The 21,019-nt window shown below is 44.1% G+C and overlaps 1 protein-coding gene across 10 annotated transcripts in view; it reads right to left on the bottom strand.

Annotated features, from left to right (window-relative positions):
- TIAM1 (TIAM Rac1 associated GEF 1) overlaps positions 1–21,019 on the bottom strand; it is a 466,629-nt gene that overhangs the window by 76,021 nt on the left and 369,589 nt on the right. For all 10 annotated transcript variants that reach the window (XM_061418767.1, XM_061418922.1, XM_061418676.1 and 7 more), the window contains 3 exons: positions 20,106–20,210; positions 12,003–12,084; positions 3,892–3,978 (listed from right to left, as the gene is read on the bottom strand). In XM_061418767.1, the coding sequence (XP_061274751.1) occupies positions 3,892–3,978; positions 12,003–12,084; positions 20,106–20,210 (274 nt within the window). The remainder of the gene's footprint in view (positions 1–3,891; positions 3,979–12,002; positions 12,085–20,105; positions 20,211–21,019) is intronic.

The following is a 21,019-nucleotide window of genomic DNA, read 5'->3' as shown; positions in this document are numbered from 1 at the left end:
GGAGGAAAACAAGAAAAGACAAAAACTAAAAACATCTGCAAGTTTTGTTTTTTAAAATGAACTGCTAGGTTGGCTGGAATTCCCTGGTGGTCCAGTGGTTAGGACGCCACGCGCTCACTGCCAAGGGTCTAGGTTCAATCCCTGGTTGGGAGAACGAAAGCCCACAAGCCATGCAGCCAAAAAATAAATTGATTTCTTTAAATAACTTTTAAAAAAGAATTTCTAGGTTTGTATGACTGTTTGAATACGAGTGTATAGTGGGTTAAAGGGCACCCCCTGAAAAAGTATGTCCGTGTTCCAGAACCTGGGAATGAGACCTTATTTGGGAACAGGATCTCTGCAGCTGTATTTCAGTAAAAGCTCTTGAGATCAGACCATGCTGGATTATCTGATGGGTCCTAAACCCCGTGACAACCATCCTGTGGGACAGACACAAAAGAGAGACACAGGAAGTAGAGGAGAAAGTCAGGGGAAGATGGAGAGTGAGACTGAGTGATGCTGCCACAAGTCAGCGAACACCAGATGAAGGAAAAGGCAAGAAAGGACCCTACCCACCGACCCGCCCCCACCCCCAGAGCCTCCCAGGGACCCCAGCGCTGCAGACACCCTGGCTTCAGACTCTGTCCTCCAGAACTGTGGCAGAAAACAGTTCTGTTTCCTGAAGAAACTATGTTAGTAGCTCAGTCATGTCCGATTCTTTTCGACCGCATGGACTGTAGCCCGCCAGGCTCCTCTGTCCATGGGCATTCTCCAGGCAAGAATACTGGTAAGAGTTTAATTGAGATTCAACAAAATAATCCATGTAGAACTCCTCACATTGCACTTGGCATGTTGAAGATATTCAGCAGACAGTAACTCTTATTATTAATGTTTGGTAGCAGAAAGAGGAAAACTTTGTTTTTCATTTTGAGCCTACTCAAAAATATTCCCCACTTGCCCACAGGTGAAAGCTGTGAAATATCCCATCTGTCTAGAGAGTTCTAGCCCATGGCCTTCTCAGCCAGGCTTTGTCTTATGGAGCCATCAGGAAGACACTTAGATGGCAGCAATAAAAGATGCCTGATCCCAACCTCAGAGGATTCCAAGAGCAGAACAACAGGCTAAAGATGAACAGAGACATGTGTAAACACGCTCTGGTTTCCAAAGTCAATTCTACAAGGACACTCAACGTGAGATCCAACACGGAGCAGAGGGTGAGAGAGAGAGAGAGCAGGAATATGGGAACTAATCATCAGCCCATTCCCGGCCAAAAGCCCATGGTGGCTAACAATAATAAAGTGTAGGCTCAATGAATGATCAGAATATTCAGTTCTAATTAGGCTGCAAGCCACCAGACTCCCCTTGGTGTGCACCACATTCTGGTCATTTTAAGAAACACTGGCATCGGGATGGTGTCCAGAGGGCAATGACCAGAGTTTATTCTACATTCTAATGAATTGTTGAAGGATCTGCAAAGGTCAAATTTGGAAAAGACTTAGCAGCTGTAACACAACAAATATCACGAACTCCTCTGGCTGGCTATAAAGAAGGAGGCTAAATGGAGAATGGAAGCTGAAGGAGAAGGATGTTTTATCATCAGAGTCTGTATGGTCCACCGGGAGCTCTCCAACACTGGCTAGCTCTCCATCACCTTCGCATAGAGGCTACACTTCAACATCAAATACCCCACGTACCACAATAGCATCACTGACTCATGGGACACGAAGCTGAGCAAACTCCAGGAGACAGTGAAGGACAGAGGAGCCTGGCGTGCTCTGGGCTCACAAAGAGTTGGACACAACTTCGCAATTGAACAACCACCACAACCCCAAATCTCTCTCCCAACACAGCCTTCTGCAGGCCGGGTACTGGGATGGTTTGATACCCACGTGGACGAATGGACATCCCTCTTGCATCTGTAGAGAAGAGCGTCATAGGGGGCAAGGGGGTTGCAGCACTGAACCGTTGTTTTCATCTACCACCAGGGTTCTTGGATTCAAAGGACTAAAACAGGATGTGACTGAAACCAGGGTGGCGTATTTCCCCACCCCCGCACCCAGCACAGTCACTGCAGGGCTGAAAGAGATAAAAATCAGTTTGGGGTTCAAAGGGGAATAAACCCCACCACCTCTGCTCTTAGCTGAGGTACCCTCAGTGAGGGAACCATACTGGCTGCCTCTGGTCTCAAAAACACAGAAGGAAAATGAAGGAACAGTCACACCCGTGGCAGTTAGCGGCGGGTACGTTACTTGGACTTTATTTCCCATGGGTCACACCTTTGTCATCTCTGTGCAGAGCCAAGAAAGACTGCAGGGAGCACTTCTCTGATGCTGACAACACAGGGCTAGGTCAGCAGCACAGGGGCCCCGCCAGCTGAACACCCAGAACTAAGCTGCCCCAGCACGTGGAAGGAAGGAGAAAGGTCAGTCCGCCTTCCATCCGTTCCCAGGTGCTCCATCCAGCCGTCCCTGAGCAGAACTAGACACAGGCATCACGTCCAAGCAGAACTGACTTGTACATTCAGTGGGTGTGAATTTGCCACTGCCTGAAAGAAGCCAAAATTCCATAGCAAGAAGAATGAAACAAAGGTGGAGTTTAAGCCCTACCTTACCTGCCCAACTCATTTACAATGAGTACAGTAACTTGAAGAAAAAATGAAAAGAAAGTTAGTCACTCTGTCGTTTCTGACTCTTTGCAATCCCATGTAGTGTAGCCCACCAAGTTCCTCTGTCCAAGGAATTCTCCAGGCAAGAATCCTAGAGTGGGTTGCCATTTCCTTCTGCAGAGGATCTACCTGACATAGGAATTGAACCCGGGTCTCCTGCATTGTAGGCAGATTCTTTACCACTTGAGCCACCAGGGAAGCCCAAGAATGTCTCCCCAAAAAGTCATGTCCACTCAAAATGTGACCTTATTTGAAAATAGGGTCTCTGCAGGTGTAATGAGGTCAGGATGACGCCATACTAGAGTAGAGTTCGTCCTAAACCCAATGACTGGTGAATGTCATCTGAAGACAGGGAGACACACAGGAAAGACCACCCTGTGAGATCAGAGAAGGAATCAGTGATGCAGCTACAAACCAAGGATGCCCTGGACTATTAGCAGCCAGCAGAATCTAGAGAGAACCATGGAAGAGATTCTTCCTGCAGGGGCTCAGAAGGAAACAACCCTGCCAATACCTTGATTTCAAACTTCTGGCCTCCTGATCTGTCTGAGAATACACTTCTGTTGTTTTGAATCACCTAGTTGGTGGTAATTTGTTCCTGTAGTCCTAAGAAACTAACATAGGAAGCCAAAAAGAAAATCTAGGATGAAAAGATTTTCTCAGTAGAAAAAGGATGGAGCGCTGGGGTTCCACAAGTAGCCTAGACAGACAGTACTAGGAGCTCTTGTAGAGGGGCAGGCAGGTATAGCAGACAAGAGCTCTCTGTGGAGGGCAAGATGTCTGGATCCGGAACCCCGAGGACCTCACCTCCTACAAAGATCCCCCCATGAATGGCAGCAACAGAACATGAAGCAGCTTTGCAAGCTAAGGTGAAGATCAGTGTCAGCTTTGAGCAGTGGGCACCAAAACACAAAGGGGTCTTCCCGAGCAGCTCCAACCAGACCCCCAAGACCTTCATTCCACCCCAGATGGTAGGGAAAGACAACCCCTTCTGATTCAAAGGGAATTTCCCACCAACCCCATGGAAATGGGCTCAGAATTAGATTTAAAATCTGGAAGGCAACATTCCTTGCACAATTGAGCTGATGGAAAAAATACTCATGTTCCCTGGAAGTGTTTTCACTGAGACAACACTTAAATACTCTTCAGAGGTGACCATTTGGAGCTGATCTTTCTCATTCACCAACCAGAGAAATCCAAAAGAGAATTGAAGACAGGCAATCAAGACAAGATGGTTAATAACTTACCTTTCTTGGAAGCTAAGCCAGTTTCTTTTACACTATTCACGTAGAGCCTTCGAACACCATCCTCTTCCACAGAAGAAAGTGAAAACCCTGGGAACAGAGACAGCAGGGTAAGACAGCAGGTAACACTCAGACCCTCTGAGTGTGGAGCAAACGACAGAGAGAATCCGGGGTGAGTCTGGCATGCTCACTGTTTGGGGTTATAGTCTTTCCTCCTTTGTACTGTGTCACAAAGCAGAAAAAAGTATTTTTAGACAACTATAAATGAAGCCACAATAAAAATTAATATTACCAAGTACATCTATTTCCATATAACCAACTATCAACTCAAGTGGAAAAAAATGACCTTGTTTTTTGCCTTGCTTGATAGTTAATGCCACAGTTTTGCTTTTTTTCACTGTTCTCTCTGCCACACACAAGAGAAACAGTTAGCTTATCTCATTTGGGTCCCCTTGACCTTTTTTTTTAGTCAATCTATGTCCTAGGACATGTCAGAACAGAACACCTGTACCGTGTGTGATCACCTATATAGTGCTGTGTGGACACTGCTTTAATTTAGTAAAATTCTGCAAACGGGGATACATAACAACACATTTTACAACTCCTTTTCATATTGAAACTGATGGATTGCACATTTTCCTAGTGTCAGATCATAAGATTATCTTATATTCATCCAGGCTTCCAGAGCTCAGTTAGTTAATTAACCTTGGGCTTTGCGACATCCTTCAAAAAATAAGGCAGAACAAGGCTCTGAAGTTCTAAGTGCTCCCAATCCCATTGCTACAAGCCTTGGTCACTTCTGTTTCTCATATAAAACTCTTTCTGATCAATCAATGGAAAGTCCACAACCAAAACCTACCTTCCCTCAGAATAAAACACTTTGCCAGATAATCCTAAAAGGGCAATGGAATTAATGCAACTGTAAATATCTGACATGGTTTCTGCTCTGGGAGAAAAATAAGGCTTAGGCAGAGAAAAATATAGTGGTTTTTTTTTTTTTTTTTAAAAGCAAAGAACAAAATAGAATAATTAATTAATGGATTGGGGCCCAGGGATTCACTGAGACTTCTAAGACTGTGTCAAATGAACACTTTTTTTTTTTTTTTTGTACCATTCACAGAACCAGGAAATAGATACCCACAGGCAGGCAAAACCTCCAAATACCATCACCCACGAGGGGACGATAACTCCCTCGGATAGAGAACAAGACAAGCTCACCCCTGAGGACTTTCCAGAGTCTTTATTTTAGTCTCTTATTTTAAATTTCATTCTTACAGCAACTTCTAACTTTCAGAAGACTCTTCAAGAAGTCCCACTCAGGGCTTCCCCGGGGGTCCAGTGGTTAAGAATCCACCGTGCAATGCCGGGGACATAGGTTCAATCTCTTGTCTGGGAAGATCCCACATGCCTCAAGGAGCTAACCCTGGGAGCCACAACTGAGGAAAGCTGCCTGCCTAGAGCCTGTGCTCCGCAACAAGAGAAGCCACCAGTGAGAAGCCTGTCGGCACCCCACTCCAGTATTCATGCCTGGAAAATCCCATGGACCGAAGAGCCTGGTGGGCTACAATCCATGGGGTCACAAAGAGTCAGACACGACTGAGCGACTTCTGTGTGTGTGTCTATACAGCCAGAAAGTAGTCCCGCTCTCCAAAACTAGAGAAAGCACCCGAACAGCAACAAAGACCCAACACAGCCAAAATGAAAGAGAGGAATATCAAAAAACTAAGTTCTACTCAGATAAAGATAATTTAGACATGAGCCATTTAAATGACATTAGCCTTAACACAGTGGTATTTATCTGCATTTCAACAGAGATTTTCTTTTCCTTTTATCTGTTAGAATAGATACAGAATCAAGGACTCTATCAGGGAAAGGATGAATAGAATCCATTAAAATACAGGCATTTCCTTTCTCAAATGCTATCATTTTATAAAATGCTGAGATCAAATTTTTTAACTATACTTCTAATTCAAATTTTCTTCTATTAAATATAAAATGAACACACTGTCCGGAGAGGTGATGTGTTGAGAGCCTACAGCAAGTCACCTTAAATCAGAGTCAGAGCAGAAGGCCGAGGTATTCATTTGTTGCTTTCTTTCTTTACCACTAAAGGTGTCAAGAGGCCCAAGGAGCAGTCTCTATTTCAAGAGGTCAACAGTCTGCACACTGGGGGATAGGTGAGAATTTTAACCATTTCCTACAGTAACAAATATGTGTTCATTTGTATTAGCTTTTAGATTCCACCTATAAGCGATATCATATTGTATTTGTCTTTCTCTGACTTATTTCACTAAGCATAATATTCTCTAGGCCCATCCATGTTGCTGCAAATGGAAATAGTTCGTTCTTTTTCATGGCTGAGTATTATTTCATTGTATCTCTGCTGCTGCTGCTGCTGCTGCTGCTAAGTCGAGTCAGTCATGTCCGACTCTGTGCGACCGCATAGACGGCAGCCCAACAGGCTCCTCTCCTATTGTAAATACTGCGGCTATGAACACCGCGGTGCATGTATCTTTTGGAATCAGAGTTTTCATTTTTTCCAGATATATATAAGCAGGAGTGGGACTGCTGGATCCCTGATAGTTCAGTTGGTAAAGAATCCACGTGCAAGGCAGGAGAACCTGGTTTGATTCCTGGGTCGGGAAGATCTCCTGGAGAAGGAGACGCTACCTACTCCGGTATTCTTGGGCTTCCCTGATGGTTCAAACAGTAAGGAATCTGCCTGCAATGTGGGAGAGCAGGTTTGATTCCTGGGTTGGGAAGATCCCGCAGAAGAGGGCATGGCAACCCACTCCAGTATTCCTGCCTGGAGAATTCCCACAGACAGAGGAGCCTGGTGGGCTACAGTCCATGGGGTCTCAAAGAGTCAGACATGACTGAGCAACCAAGCACAGCACAGCACAAGGTAGTTCTATTTTTAGTTTTTTAAGGATAGCAACAATCTAATTCCAAGAACACACATGTAATACAGTCCAAAATGACGGCCACATGAAACAGAAGGAGTTAGTCCATACAAAGCCAACGCGTCCACCCCACCGAAAGGCTTAGAGTTAAAGAGACCAGGAGGCATCACGAGTGACATATGGCCATGAAAATGAAGGAGGTGATTAAAACTAAGCAAAGAAACCAAAAAGACAGACTCATTTCCTGAATAACCAGAAGCTTCTTCATACTGAAATTGAGGACCAAAGAAAAATCATGACAACACAGTAAACAAAACAGATGGACTCAAAACCAGAGTCCAGGACACAGTGAAACGGAGAAAGTGAGAAAAATGTAGACTCCACTGACAGAGAGAAGGGGGCTCCTGGGTGGCTCAGCGGTACAGAACCTGCCAGACAACACAGGAGGTGTGGGTTTGACCTCCGGTTGCGAAGATCTCCTAGAGGAGGAAATGGCAATCCACTCCGGTATTCTTGCCTGGAAAACTCCATAGACAGAGGAGCCTGGTGGGCTCTAGTCCATGGGGTCGCAAAGAGCTGGACATGGCTTAGCAACTGAGCAGGCATGCCTGTTGACATGCAGGGGATACAAGACCAAAAATCTAATAGTCTAAGAAGTCCCCAGAGAAAAACAAATACTCAGTTGCTGAAATGAGGCATTCTTCCACTTCAAGGCTGCCTAGATGATCATGCTTAGTCTATTACAAAACTATGTGAACGAACTTTAACAACAAGCTCTGAGGGAGTCCTGAGGGCTGAGGTGGAGGGAAGGATGAGAAATTAGGCAAGTGCTAAATCTTTCCATTTGTTTCGTCAGTGGGATTATTAAGTCATATTTTCCTCCCTGAAGTGTTCTACAATAGAAAGCAGTATCTGGTTTGTATGCTGATGTGTGCTAGTAACTTACATGCACTGAAACTGATGTACAGCAGGAAGCTGCTCTTAGATGCAAATGTCAGAGAAAGATGGGCTGACTTTAGACTCCTTAGTACCTTTGAGGTCAGAGACTCTCAGGTCTCTTAGGGCCGGGGGACTCTTTAACTTCTGTGGAAACACCTAAGCCAATGTGAACTGGACACTGAGAATAAATGGGTCAGCTGAGCTTATTAGCTATGCATCTTGAGAGTCCCTTGAACTGCAAGGAGATCCAACCAGTCCATCCTATAGATCAGTCCTGGGTGTTCACTGGAAGCACTGATGTTGAAGCTGAAACTCCAATACTTGGGCCACCAGATGCAAATAGCTGACTCATTGGAAAAGACCCTGATGCTGGGAGGGATTGAGGGCAGGAGGAGAAGGGGACAGCAGAGGATGAGATGGCTGGATGGCATCACCGACTCAATAGACATGAGTTTGAGTGAACTCCGGGAGTTGGTGATGGACAGGGAGGCCTGGCGTGCTGCAGTCCATGGGGTTTCAAAGAGTCGGACACGACTGAGCAACTGAACTGAACTGGAGGCTGTCCAAGGTGAAGTCCAGGAACTAGTACAGACAGGATGCAACTGACAGCAATATAAGGGTGGAAAGCAAGACTAAGCATCAAGAAACTCATCGTTTGGTACCACCACACCCTCCAAGCATGGGACTTTGTCCTTTACAAAAGCAGGGGAGGTCCAGGACAGGACCCCTGCTTCTTTATGTCAGGTCATGTGAGAAGCACAGCTGACAACACCTTCTGCGTTGATTTCTGATGCCCTGTAACCCCTTCAGTGTGGAAACGGAAACAGGTTCTGCAACTACTTCAGTCACTTTAATAAAAAGTATAGCGACTTCCCAAGCAGTCCAGTGGTTAAGACTCTGCACTCCAACTACAAGGGGCGTGGGTTTGACCCCTGGTCGGGGAACTGAGATCCAACAGGCTATGCGGCAAAGCCAAAAAAATAGAAATAACTTTAAAGAAATAAATTTTTTTTTAATATAAAAATATGCGCTGCCCTGGTGGCTCACTGGTGAAGAATCTGTCTGCCAGTGCAAGAGACATGGGTTTGATCCCTGTTATGGGAAGATACCCTGGAGAAGGAAATGGCAACCCATTCCAGTATTCTTGCCTGAGAAATCTCAAAGACAGAGGAGCCTCATGGGCTATACAGTCCATGGGATAGCAAAGAGTCAGACATGACTTGTCACCTGAACAATAAGATAAAAATAGAGCAGTTTTAGGTCATTTCTGTTTCAGAGGCCCCCAAACCAGTCCATCTTGGAGTCTGACTCCAAGAACTTTGAAACTCAGCTCTCTTGCCTTTTGCTATGTTCCTCTCTCACCCAAGAGAAATCAAATAAACCAGAGAGAAAAGAGTAACTGACATGGTGCATTTCAGTTCGGAGGACCCAGACACTTATGTGTAGCACTGCCACCGATTACTGCTTTTATTACTGAGGTCATGCTTCTGCTATAATAATAAGCCTTTCAGACACATTTATCCCTTGCCATCAAAACGTCTGCTAGCTTAATGATGTCTTTCGTTTTAAGGTCAAGAAGTAAAATAACATGAAGGTATAAGTCAAGTGGCCAGGGGTCAGTAGTTAGGTTTTCCTCATTAGGACAAAGCACTCCAGTGGAAGTGGTCTGAGAGGTTCAAATAAGCCTCTGCCTGCGGGAGAGGCTACAGAGGAATACTGAAGGTGGTGCTGCCCAGTAGGGGGTCTGTAGATTTTCAAATGCTCTGCTGCTGCAGCTGCTGCTGAGTCGCTTCAGTCGTGTCCGACCCTGTGCGACCCCATAGATGGCAGCCCACTAGGCTCCCCCGTCCCTGGGATTCTCCAGGCAAGGACACTGGAGTGGGTTGCCATTTCCTTCTCCAATGCATGAAAGTGAAAAGTGAAAGTGAAGTCGCTCAGTCGTGTCCGACTCTCTGTGACCCCATGGACTGCAGCCTACCAGGCTCCTCAGCCCATGGGATTTTCCAGTGCTAAAAAGCCCAATAAGTTAATTCAGAGAGAAATGGTAAGCAAGCATATGCAGTAAACTTTGTATCTTTTCACCAGATATTCTGTTGTTCTTCAGTTGCTAAGTCATGTCCGAATCTTTGAGACCCCATGGACTGCAGCACGCCAGGCTCTTCTGTCCTCCACCATCTCCTGGAGCTTGCTCAAATTCATGTCCACTGAGTCAGTGATGCCATTCAACCATCTCATCTTCTGTCACCCCCTTCTCCTCCTGCCCTCAATCTTTCCCAGCATCAGGGTCTTTTCCAGTGAGTCAGCTCTTTGAATCATGTGGCCAAACGTATTGGAGCTTCAGGATCAATCCTTTCAATGAATATTCAGGGTTGATCTCCTTTAGGACTGACTGGTTTGATCTCCCTGCTGTCCAAGAGACTCTCAAGAGTCTTTTCCAGCACCAGAATTCAAAAGCATCAATTCTTTAGCACTCAGCCTTCTTTATGGTTTTCTAGTTCTTCTTTGTTGTGGCAGGTGGGCTCTCTAGTGGCACACAGGTTTAACTGCCCTGTATGTGTGGGATCTTAGTTCCCTGACCCAGGATCAGACCAGGGTCCCCTGCATTGCAAGGAAGATTCCTAACCACCAGGAAACTCCCCTAGCCCTCCTTCTTTCCAGCACTCTGTAGGCCTACACTTCTCTGCCTACCCACCCAATCCCTGGCTCCAGTCACTTGCTTTGAAGAGTATACTGGGAATGAGCCAGTGGCTGGTTCACCACCTCCCCTCTTTGCCTTCTGCCAAGGAACAGACAAGGTTCCCAGGTGGCAACTGCTCCAGGCCTAGGTCCTGGCGTGAGGACAACAGAGAGAAAGGGCTGTGGCCAACCCAAAGGCGGCAGGATGAACAGGAGAAAGAACTCCACTGTTAGGAGCCAGGGGGCTTTGGTGACTGCCACTGCCTCAGCTAAACTCGCCCCGCCTGGCTAATCTACCCCGGTAGAGTATGGCTTTCCCTACGTGTTGTACTCAAGCAGCAACTCTGAGACTGTCCAAGTCATCAAGGCTAACGCTAAGCAGACCGGTGTTGAATCCATGGAAAATATTCCATCTTTAACTACACCAGAATTGGACAACTGTGTAGGAAAGCCCTAATGGAGCGGGCCTGACTGCTGCTCTTTGAAAAAAGGCCTGCTTACAACTTTGACTTCTGCCTGAAATCTGGGAACTTGGATTTTGGGAGGGTTCCCAACATCCTGATGGAGCTCACTGTGTCTAAAACTCTGTACAGACAGTGTGGGTTACACCAAACACTGCTTTCCTCCTGAAAGGCTGGAGTCCTGGTACATGCGGGGCAGAGGGTGCCTGTGGGACCAGCCTCCTAACCAAAACCCTGGGCACTGAATCCCTAACAAACCTCCTACCAGACAGTGCAGTTCACACGCATCATCTCAACTCGCTGCTGAGGGAACTGTGGGCTCGCCGTGTGACTGGGCTGGACTTTTGGAAGTTTGCACCTGGTGTCCGAGCACCTCACCCCACGTGCCTCTCCCTCTTACTGATGTTATTTCATATAGTTTTGCTGTAATAAATCGTGGCTGTGAACACGACTGGAAGTGCAGTGAGTCTTCTCAGTGAATTGGCAAACCTAAGGGTGGTCTAGGGCACCCCAACTCACATCAAAGTAAATTCCTTTAACATCATCTGTGAGGGATGGAGAACAATACATTTCTGGGGGATAGAGGTGCAAAGGGATAATTTCTTCGTTACTTGTTATTGCTGTCCAGTTACTCAGTTGTGTCTGACTCTTTTGCGACCCCATGGACTGTTGCCCACTAGGCTCCTCTGTCCATGGGATTTTCCTGGCAAGAATATTGGAGTGGATTGCCATTTCCATCTCCAGGGGATCTTCCTGACCCAGAGATCAAATTCATGTCTCCTATCCTGGCAGGCATATTCTTTTACCACTAAGCCACCTAGGAAGCCCTTCTTCATTACTAGGCTACATTATAATATAAAATAATCTATTCTCAATAAATCCACTCCTTTTTTATGACAGGAAAACCAAGAAGATTAAAGTTACCAAATTTAAAGCTAAAGTCTTCATCATCCGAAGGGTAAATATCTTTTTTATTTCCCCCCTCAGTTTGGCTAAGCTGCAAAGCACAGAAGCCAGATGGGTTATCTGTTTTAAATGGACCCCAAAGGTTTTATTGAATTGTAAATAAGTACATGTTTATGCAGGAATTGTTTTCACGTGAAGAACACCAAAGATCAAAGAAAAATAAACATACCATAATTATCACCAGCTGTATCTGACTTCTCAATCTGGATGTTCTGAGTGACTTTTGGACAAATTTCAATTTCTTTGTACAGCTGAAAATGACAAAGAGAAACCTAATTAGGACTATATTATAAATAACTTATTAGAAACAGTCATCAATTTGTAAATCTATTTTTTTCACAACTGACACTTGACATCAAATTCTCATCACATCCCAGTATTTTTTCTTGAACTGACCTCATTAAAACTTAACGTGGAAACTTTTAAAAACTTATATTCCCAAATTTAGCTACAGTTCCAGTTTCTTAATGATTCCTTGGCATAGTTTGTATATATAATTTTTTCCCACCCTACATCTATCACAGACCTGAAAAATAATGCTAAGGTAATCAAAATCTCCAGTACTAGGGAAAAACATTAACATCAAGGAGAGGTTATAAAGATCTTGATATAGAATCCACAGAAATAGGAGAAATCCCTGTGCTTCTGTTCATATGCCATTTTTGCTCAAAAAGTCCACAATATGCAGAGAAAAATTACAGCACTGAAACAGACAGAAAAATCATATAAACGACAATATTCTCTTCTAGTCACTGAATTATACAAAAGTATTGAGAAAACTTCAGTACATAAATCAATCAAATCTCTTGGAAACCCAAGAAAAAATGGGGAAAGAGATAAGAGAAATCGGTGGTTTATTAAGAAATTTTATTTCAATTAATTTAATTGATACTTCACATTTTGATGGGCTTCCCCTGTGGCTCAGCTGGTAAAGAATCCGCCTGCAATGCGGGAGACCTGGGTTTGATTTCTGAGTTGGGAAGATCCCCTGGAGAAGGGAACGGCTACCCACTCCAGTATTCTAGCCTGGAGAATCCCATGGACTATAGTCCATGGAGTCACAGAGTCGCACAACTGAGCGACTTTCACTTGACTTATTTTAAGATTGACTGATTTGATATCCTTGCTGTCCAAGGGACTCTCAGGAGTCTTCTCCAGCACCACAGTTTGAAGGCATCAATTCTTTGGCTCTCTGTCTTCTTTAGGGTTATCTAAACCATAAATTGGAGAAGGCAATGGCATAGCACTCCAGTACTCTTGCCTGGAAAATCCCATGGATGGAGGAGCCTGGTAGGCTGCAGTCCATGGGGTCGCTAAGAGTCGGACACAACTGAGCGACTTCCCTCTCACTTTCCACTTTCATGCATTGGAGAAGGAAATTGCAACCCACTCCAGTGTTCTTGCCTGGAAAGTCCCAGGGACGGAGGAGCCTGGTGGGCTGCCGTCTATGGGGTCGCACAGAATCGGACATGACTGAAGTGACTTAGCAAGAGCAGCAGTAGCAGTAGCAAACCATAAATGGCTTTCCTGGTGGCTCAGATGGTAAAGAATACACTTGCAAGGTGGAAGACCTGGGTTTGATCCCTGGCTTGGGAAGATCCCCTGGAGAAAGGAACAGCTACCCACTCTAGTATTCTGGCCTGGAGAACTCCATGGGCTTTACAGTCCATGGGGTCGCAAAGAGTCACACATGTGAACAGCTTTCACTTTCACGTTTCAGTGTCTGGACTTAGCATCATCATGAGCCATAACTTACAAAGGTTTTATTTACCACGTGTTCTCACCCTTCACATGTTCTCTATGAGACAAATGTGACCCCCATTTTACAAAGGAAGAGAAAAAGGCGCAGAGAAAGTACTTTCCCAGGATCAGAAAGCCAGCCTGGGCGGAGCTGGGATTTGAATGTAGGTTTCACTGGTTCCAGCGCGGAAATGCTCCCTGCTATACTATAATGCCTCGTGACTGCCTCCTGGTGGAACTCAGGGGTACCACAGTCAAGGGTACAAGCCTTATTTCCATGGAACGAATTGGGAGTGTAGCATTGACATACGGAGAAGGCAATGGCACCCCACTCCAGTACTCTTGCCTGGAAAATCCCACGGACAGAGGAGCCCGGTAGGCTGCAGTCCATGGGGTCTCCAAGAGTCAGACACAACTGAGCAACTTCACTTTCACGCATTGGAGAAGGAAATTGCAACCCACTCCAGTGTTCTTGCCTGGAGAGTCCCAGGGACGGGGACTGGTGGGCTGCCGTCTCTGGGGTCACACAGAGTCGGACACGACTGAGGCGACTTAGCAGCAGCAGCAGCAGCACTGACATATACACACTACCGTGTGTAAAACAGACAGCTGGTGGGAGGCTGCTGTGTAGCACAGAGCTCAGCTCGGTGCTCTGTGATGACCTAGGCGGGTGGGAAGTGGGGCGGGTGGAGATATGTGAATACATATGGCTGATATGCTTTGTTGTAGAGCAGAAACCAATGTAACACTGTAAACCAATTATATTCCCCCACACCCCCCAAAAAATCTTATTTCTTAGGTAAGCAAGTCGTAGTAGCGTTAGTCGCTCAGTGGTGTCAGACTCTTTGTGACCCCATGGACTGTAGCCCGCCAGGGTTCATGGAACTCTCCAGGCAAAGATACTGGAGGGGGTTGCCATTTCCTACTCCAGGAGATCTTCCTGACCCAGGGATCGAACCTGGGTCTCCTGCACTGCAGGCAGAGTCTTTACCATCTGAGCCACCAGGGAATCCCAAGGTAAGTAAGCCAAAGGCCATCTCTGAAAATTTATGATAGAAGTTCCAAAACAAATAACTGTGTCAAAGGCTCATATGGAATTTTTTAAACTGTCATTTAATTTCAAAAGGAAAATCTCTTTTGAGCCAAAGTCAATAAGAGAAAGCTCTTCTTGAGCACTGAAGAGAAGTCTCAGTGATTATTTAAACTTGCTCCCATCTTAGTCATTTGTCCAGGAATAATTTCATTCATGCCAAGTATGAAAGAAAGGAAAAAAAAAAAAAAAACACAGGTTTCTTTCTGTTCACTTTCTTAGGGCAGTTGACAGGTAGGAGAGGTAAGCTGAATGCTTAGGAATCAGGAGCCTGGAAAAAGGCTAAGCCAAGAGGCTGGGGTGGGAGAGGGGCTGGAAATGTTGACCCTACAATGTAGCCCAGAGCCTCTAGAACACCCTAATTTAATGCAACTTCCATCAAATGCAAAGTGCTGGGGGCATAACTTAATATCATTTTCTGTCTATATTCTTCAGAAAAAGTTCCATACCAGTGCGTTCTGCATTTAGAAGACATCAGTTCTAACACTGATCTTTAGTTCAGAAAACACAGTCACCAAAATTATACATTACCAAAGATAATCAACGCTATGATATATTTTACAATGTCATGGAATGCTCGGTAAAATGTTATGAAATGTACTTATTACTTCAACTTCTTTGGAACCTTAGTTTGATTTTTTTCAATTTCCTTGAAAGCCAAACTCCCCCCGCTAGGTGGCAGTATATCGCCATTTGTTTTAGTCATCTCCGGAACGTTCCAAATGGCTTTCTACAGATCCAGTGGGAATTTAGCTTCGTAAATAAGCTTTCCTATTCTCTCAATATTGCCTCCTACTCCTCTTTGTAATTGGTGTGAAAGTCTTTGTGTTTCTTCACCAGTCTCAGACAGTAACATTGTATAATACTAGACCCTTCACTGTGTGGTCCTTAGGCCAGGTGAACAAAAATTGGATTTTTTAAATCTCTAAAGTATGTAAAATTTCAAGAAGGATCTGCACTTTAAAATACATTTTTGATGCAATCAGAATATCTGACACCAGAAATTTTGAAATCCCACAATTTTAAACATAGCTTTAGCAAAAAGTATCACACACGTGGGAGAAGGCAACGGCACCCCACTCCAGTACTCTTGCCTGGAAAATCCCATGGACGGAGGAGCCTGGTAGGCTGCAGTCCATGGGGTCCCTAGGAGTCGGACACAACTGAGCGACTTCACTTTCACTTTCATGCACTGGAGAAGGAAATGGCAACCCACTCCAGTATTCTTGCCTGGAGAATCCCAGGGACGGAGGAGCCTGGTGGGCTGCCATCTATGGGGTCGCACAGAGTCGGACACGACTGAAGCGACTTAGCAGCAGCAGCATCACTCACATTCCCTATGCTATTAAATCAACGATGATGCATATTATCCTTCTTTTCAAAAACCAGATTAAAGACCATCAGATGTTAAAAAATGGTCTGATTACCCCAGAACTTGAGTTGTCGAGTGAATGTCACATTCATTTCTTACCAGGTCTTCGTGGGGCGCCTGGTCCAAGCCCCTATCATGCACTGCCTGAAGGACAGCTCACCAGCCTCCAGCTCTCCCAGCCCCTCCCCAAGGCTCGTGGGCCACATGCTAGCCGCAGTGAGCCTATTAAGACAGGAGTCAAATAAAGCCCTTGTCTCTTGGGGTTTTACCTCTCACTCGGGCCTGACAAGCCCTCCTGCTCCCCTTCTCCCTCACGTCCTGAATTCAACACCCCCCACCCCCCACTCACCCTCCCCACTGATGCTACTCAAACACAGTAAACCACCCCCACCACCACCGCCTTCCCCTGCCAGGCTCTGCCGGGCTTTGTTCCCTGACCCTGGAACACATTCCTCCAAAATACCTGTGACTCACTTTCTCACCTCACTCACCACCCTGCTCAAATATCACGTCTAAAAGGAGCGGCAGGGTCACCTTCAGATGTCCATTTTTCTCTATCCATTCATGTCCTAACCTTTTCTTTCCCAGCACTTAGCATCCCCAGAAATACTACCTATTTACCTGTTTTTGTCAAAAATATTTACATGTTTTTATATCTGTCTTCACAACCTGGATGTATTTTCCATAAAGAGTAGAAATTTTCCTGTTGCTCTCAGTGCCTAGAGCAGCTAGCATGGTGCCAGGCACGGAACAAATGCTAAATAAATATTTGCTGGATGAATCAATCGACCGATTGATCAGGGTTGTTGCAAACTCTATTCCTACTTGTCTTTTTAAGAAAAACATATTTAATCATGGGTTTTCAAAAAAACCAGTGCCTTCATATTCTTTATCAGTCTACTGCTGCTGCTAAGTCGCTTCAGTCGTGTCCGACTCTGTGCGACCCCATAGACGGCAGCCCACCAGGCTCCCCCATCCCTGGGGTTCTCCAGGCAAGAACTCTGGAGTGGGTTGCCACAGATTGGACCCAATAACCAACTAATTATGAAAAAGTAGCCAAGCAGGTATTGCTTATATTAAAACATAATTAGCAAGTGAAAGCAAAAAGTCGCTCAGTTGTGTCCGACTTTATACGGTCCATGAATTCTCCAGGCCAGAATACTGGAGTGGGTAGCTTTTCCCTTCTCCAGGTCATCTTCCCGACCCAGGAATTGAGCTGGGGTCTCCTGCATTGCAGGTGGATTCTTTACCAGCTGAGCTACCAGGGAAGCCCGTAATTAGCAAAGCAGCTATGTATAATACATAAGTAGAAGAGTATTCATGGCTTTTCTTAAGCAAAGGAATCCCCAGCCCCACAAAATAAATCTACTAGATGCCCCCCCCCCAAAAAAAGATCTTTAAAATACAGTACACATTTTTGCCAATAAATATTATCTTCTAACTCAAGAATTTTTGACAAAACAATAGCAGAGAATGAGATGTTTTGGGACAGTCATCTATGAATGAGTCACTTTTCAGGACAGGACTCTAAACGTCTGTGAGTTTCGTTCATCCACGGGAAATACAATGGAGGCGGGTTATGGAAACCAATTAGCCATGAGTGGTCTGATGCTTGTTCAGTAAGGGTCAATAAATAAAATATCTGTAAAATCTCAAAAAGCATCCAGAACATCGTGTGTTTAGAAACCCTCTGCCCTGGAATGACATCTCACCCAGCTTAATGGCCAAAAGCAAAGATTGGAAACCATGGATGTATGGATATAATTCGAGGGGTCTGTGAACTGGGATGCTGAAAAAGCCTGAAATTTTTATATTCACTAACCTGTAACTGAAACGTAGCATTTCCTTCAATTATTAATGAACGGAAGCAACAAACACAGCAATGTGAGCAGTGTGTCTGTGACCTTGTCACAACCAGAAATCACAGTTATTTTTACACCACATTCTGGTTGCTGCTAATATCTCAAAATATTATTTATGCTCATCACTACTTCAGAACAGTGGCAGGTGTTAGACCAACCACTGTCTGATTATTTAATGAGCTATTAAGCATGTGTATTATCTATAATTTTTTAAATATCTTTCATAACTAATTCAACACAATTAGGCCATGGGTAATCCTATGTATTCCATTTCATGGAACTGAAAACATTATTCTGAAATGGGATCTGCAGGCTGTACCAGGCTGCCAAAGATATCCTAAGAACAAAAAGTTTAAAATCTTGGTAAAAATAGAGGTGCCCATTAGCAGTACTCACTCCCAGTCTGAACAACAGAGTGACTAAGAGTATGGCATTTACTTCCTCAGGAATCTCAGAGCTGGAGACCTTCTGCGACTGGGCAAGAAAGAATACCATGAGCTCCCTGTATTTCAGGTTTTTGCTTTTGTTTTTAAAGGGCAATTGTAATATGTACATAGCAGTTGTAGATAACAGAGTAAGCTTGTTAGTCTTCTATACTGGATGAGACCGCACAATGGCCAAGACTTAAAAATAATAAGGAAGTCAATATAAATTCAAAAGATATGTCTTCAGCATTCTCCTGTGTATAAAATATGAAGGACGTGGAAGTTCCTTAGGCTTGATCCCTGTCATTTAGGATATAAAAGATTCATTAACTCCAAGATAAAACTACATGATCTAACAGCTATTTCAGTGTTAACAGCAAAGCACTTTCCTTTCTTAAGTAAGAAAATGGGTTTTCTTTCTTCTACTCACAGAGCACAAAGTCAGGGCTTTCCCCATGCCAGAGAAAAAAATAAATCAGCCACTGTTAAAAGTACCTTTCTCTGCTTTAAGCTTTATGATTTAAGTGATGGTTGAAAAATGGTCATTTTGTTCTTCTTCTATTTCATAACATGATAAGAATGCTATAAAAAGCACACCCTCTCTTATATTTCATTTAAAACACTTAAAGGGACACCAGGGAAGTTTCTAAGATGACAGAAATGTAAATTATGACTGTAGTGATGGAAACACAACATTCTGTATACGTTTGCCAAAACTTACCAAACCATGTGCTCAGAATTGATGTTTTATTGTCGAGAAAACAAACCTCAAGAAAAGTTGATTAGAAACACAATTCCCTACTAAATGGACTAAATTTTAAATCACACTTCCCTTTTTCAAAAGGAGACTTTTCAGGTCTAAATTTTCAGTTCTGTTTTCTGTGCTGAAAGGCTGTCTGAAGTCATACTGTTATCATTCACAGATCCATGGCAAGCAGTTCAGTGACCCCCAGAGAAATGACTAAGTACAGGAAAGAAGAACAAGCTCCAAGAGAAGGGGCCTGGTTCCCAAAATGTTTCTTTTCTGGAACTGAAAAAAGCACCCCTTGGCTAACAAAAAAGGAACCATGATCACCATTTATTGAGCATCTACTATATGAACCATGATCTTTAATCTTTGCAAAATCCTACAAAGTATTAGTCACCACATTTGGGGCGGGCGGGCGGGGCTGGGGGGTGCGGCCAGGGGGGAAGTCTGGCCGAGACCACATAATTACTAAGCAGCAGAGCCAGAATAAAAATCCAGATCCAGTTCAGAACCCAAATCCCATCATGAAACTCAAACCTACATAAGTATGCCCAAGAATCTATATCAACACAATTCCAGAAGGCCAGGACATATAATTAGTTAGCAGCTTTTTTCACCTAACAGGATTTTACCCATCAATTTCAACATGCAGGGGGAAGGCACACAAAATTGGAGCTGGTACTTTTTCTCTGACAACAGCCAGCTCATCTTTGAGTCACCCATTTAAAACAAAAGACTGTCAACATGGCAAGGAAAGCTAGGAACAATAACTAAAATTCTATCTGAGAGTCAATTCTGGATTTCAATTTTTCATGATAGCACAGAACTGTTCCCTGTATAAACTAAGGTGGCATTTCCACTCTGCAAAAAATACTGTGATAGGTTAAGGCCATCTCTGCAAATATGAGAGCACGGAATGAGGCTCATTTATTCTAGAATTTGTTCCACTCCACCAACCACAATTAGCATGAGCATACATATAATTTAAAAATAGTCTCCTACAGAATGTACATAGACAACAGTCATAAACATTACCAGCTCATAAATGTCCTCCTCGGGCTTTGGCACATAATACTGCATTTTGTTTTCTATTAGAAATTTCAGGCGCAGGTAATGAGCAGAATGATCCAGTTTATGTGCCTAGGAACCAAAAAAAAAGAAGAGAAGAGAAGAGAAAATGTTCAATAGTAAATAGATATAATTAGTTCTCCCTGACATATTGTCATGTATCCCTGAGAATAACAGGGACTGATTACCGGAGGGGGAAGTAACATTTCTGTATTTATTAAAATGTTTATATCCCAAACCCAAATTATATTAATTGAACATATTAATAACATCTCATGAGTATCTTACATTCAATGGAAATAAATAAGCCACATATTCACTTCTGCTTATCTGATTCATTCCGTTCTTCAACACCGGGTTTGCAAGAAAACCTATCAGGTCCAAAAGGCTTTTAAACATAATTTCCAACACACATAGGTGATTAGAGAAGAAAAGGAACAAGAAAGGCCGGAGAGGATTTACAGTGACAGAAGAAAGCTGTGCCCAGGCAAAGTTGTTTTCTTAGCCACATGGGGACCCTGGGGACAGTTGTTAACAGTTCATTCGCGAGCAAGTCAGTGTATAGACAAGGCATTTGGATTCAGTCTTATTTATATACACCCCAAGTGAGACTCCCTCCAGGCACTGCAGACAGGCGTGTGTCCAACTCTGGAAACACCCTGAATGACTCGCCCAAAGAAAACAATTCTAAAACAGATCGAATTTTCTAGGATCAAAATTTCCAGGCCTCCTGCACCGGTCAGAATGGGTCAAATCATTCTTTTCTACCTAGAAAGTCATTCGTGAATGAACTTTGTGAAAAAGGCAATGGTAGCTCTCTGGTTTTATAAATAACATCCTCAGTTCACATTCAAGAAGATTCGAAGGAAAAAGGGAGGCGG

Source organism: Bos javanicus, chromosome 1 (assembly GCF_032452875.1).
Source record: "Bos javanicus breed banteng chromosome 1, ARS-OSU_banteng_1.0, whole genome shotgun sequence".
Lineage (NCBI taxonomy): Eukaryota > Metazoa > Chordata > Mammalia > Artiodactyla > Bovidae > Bos > Bos javanicus.
This window is presented reverse-complemented; position numbering and strand designations above follow the sequence as displayed.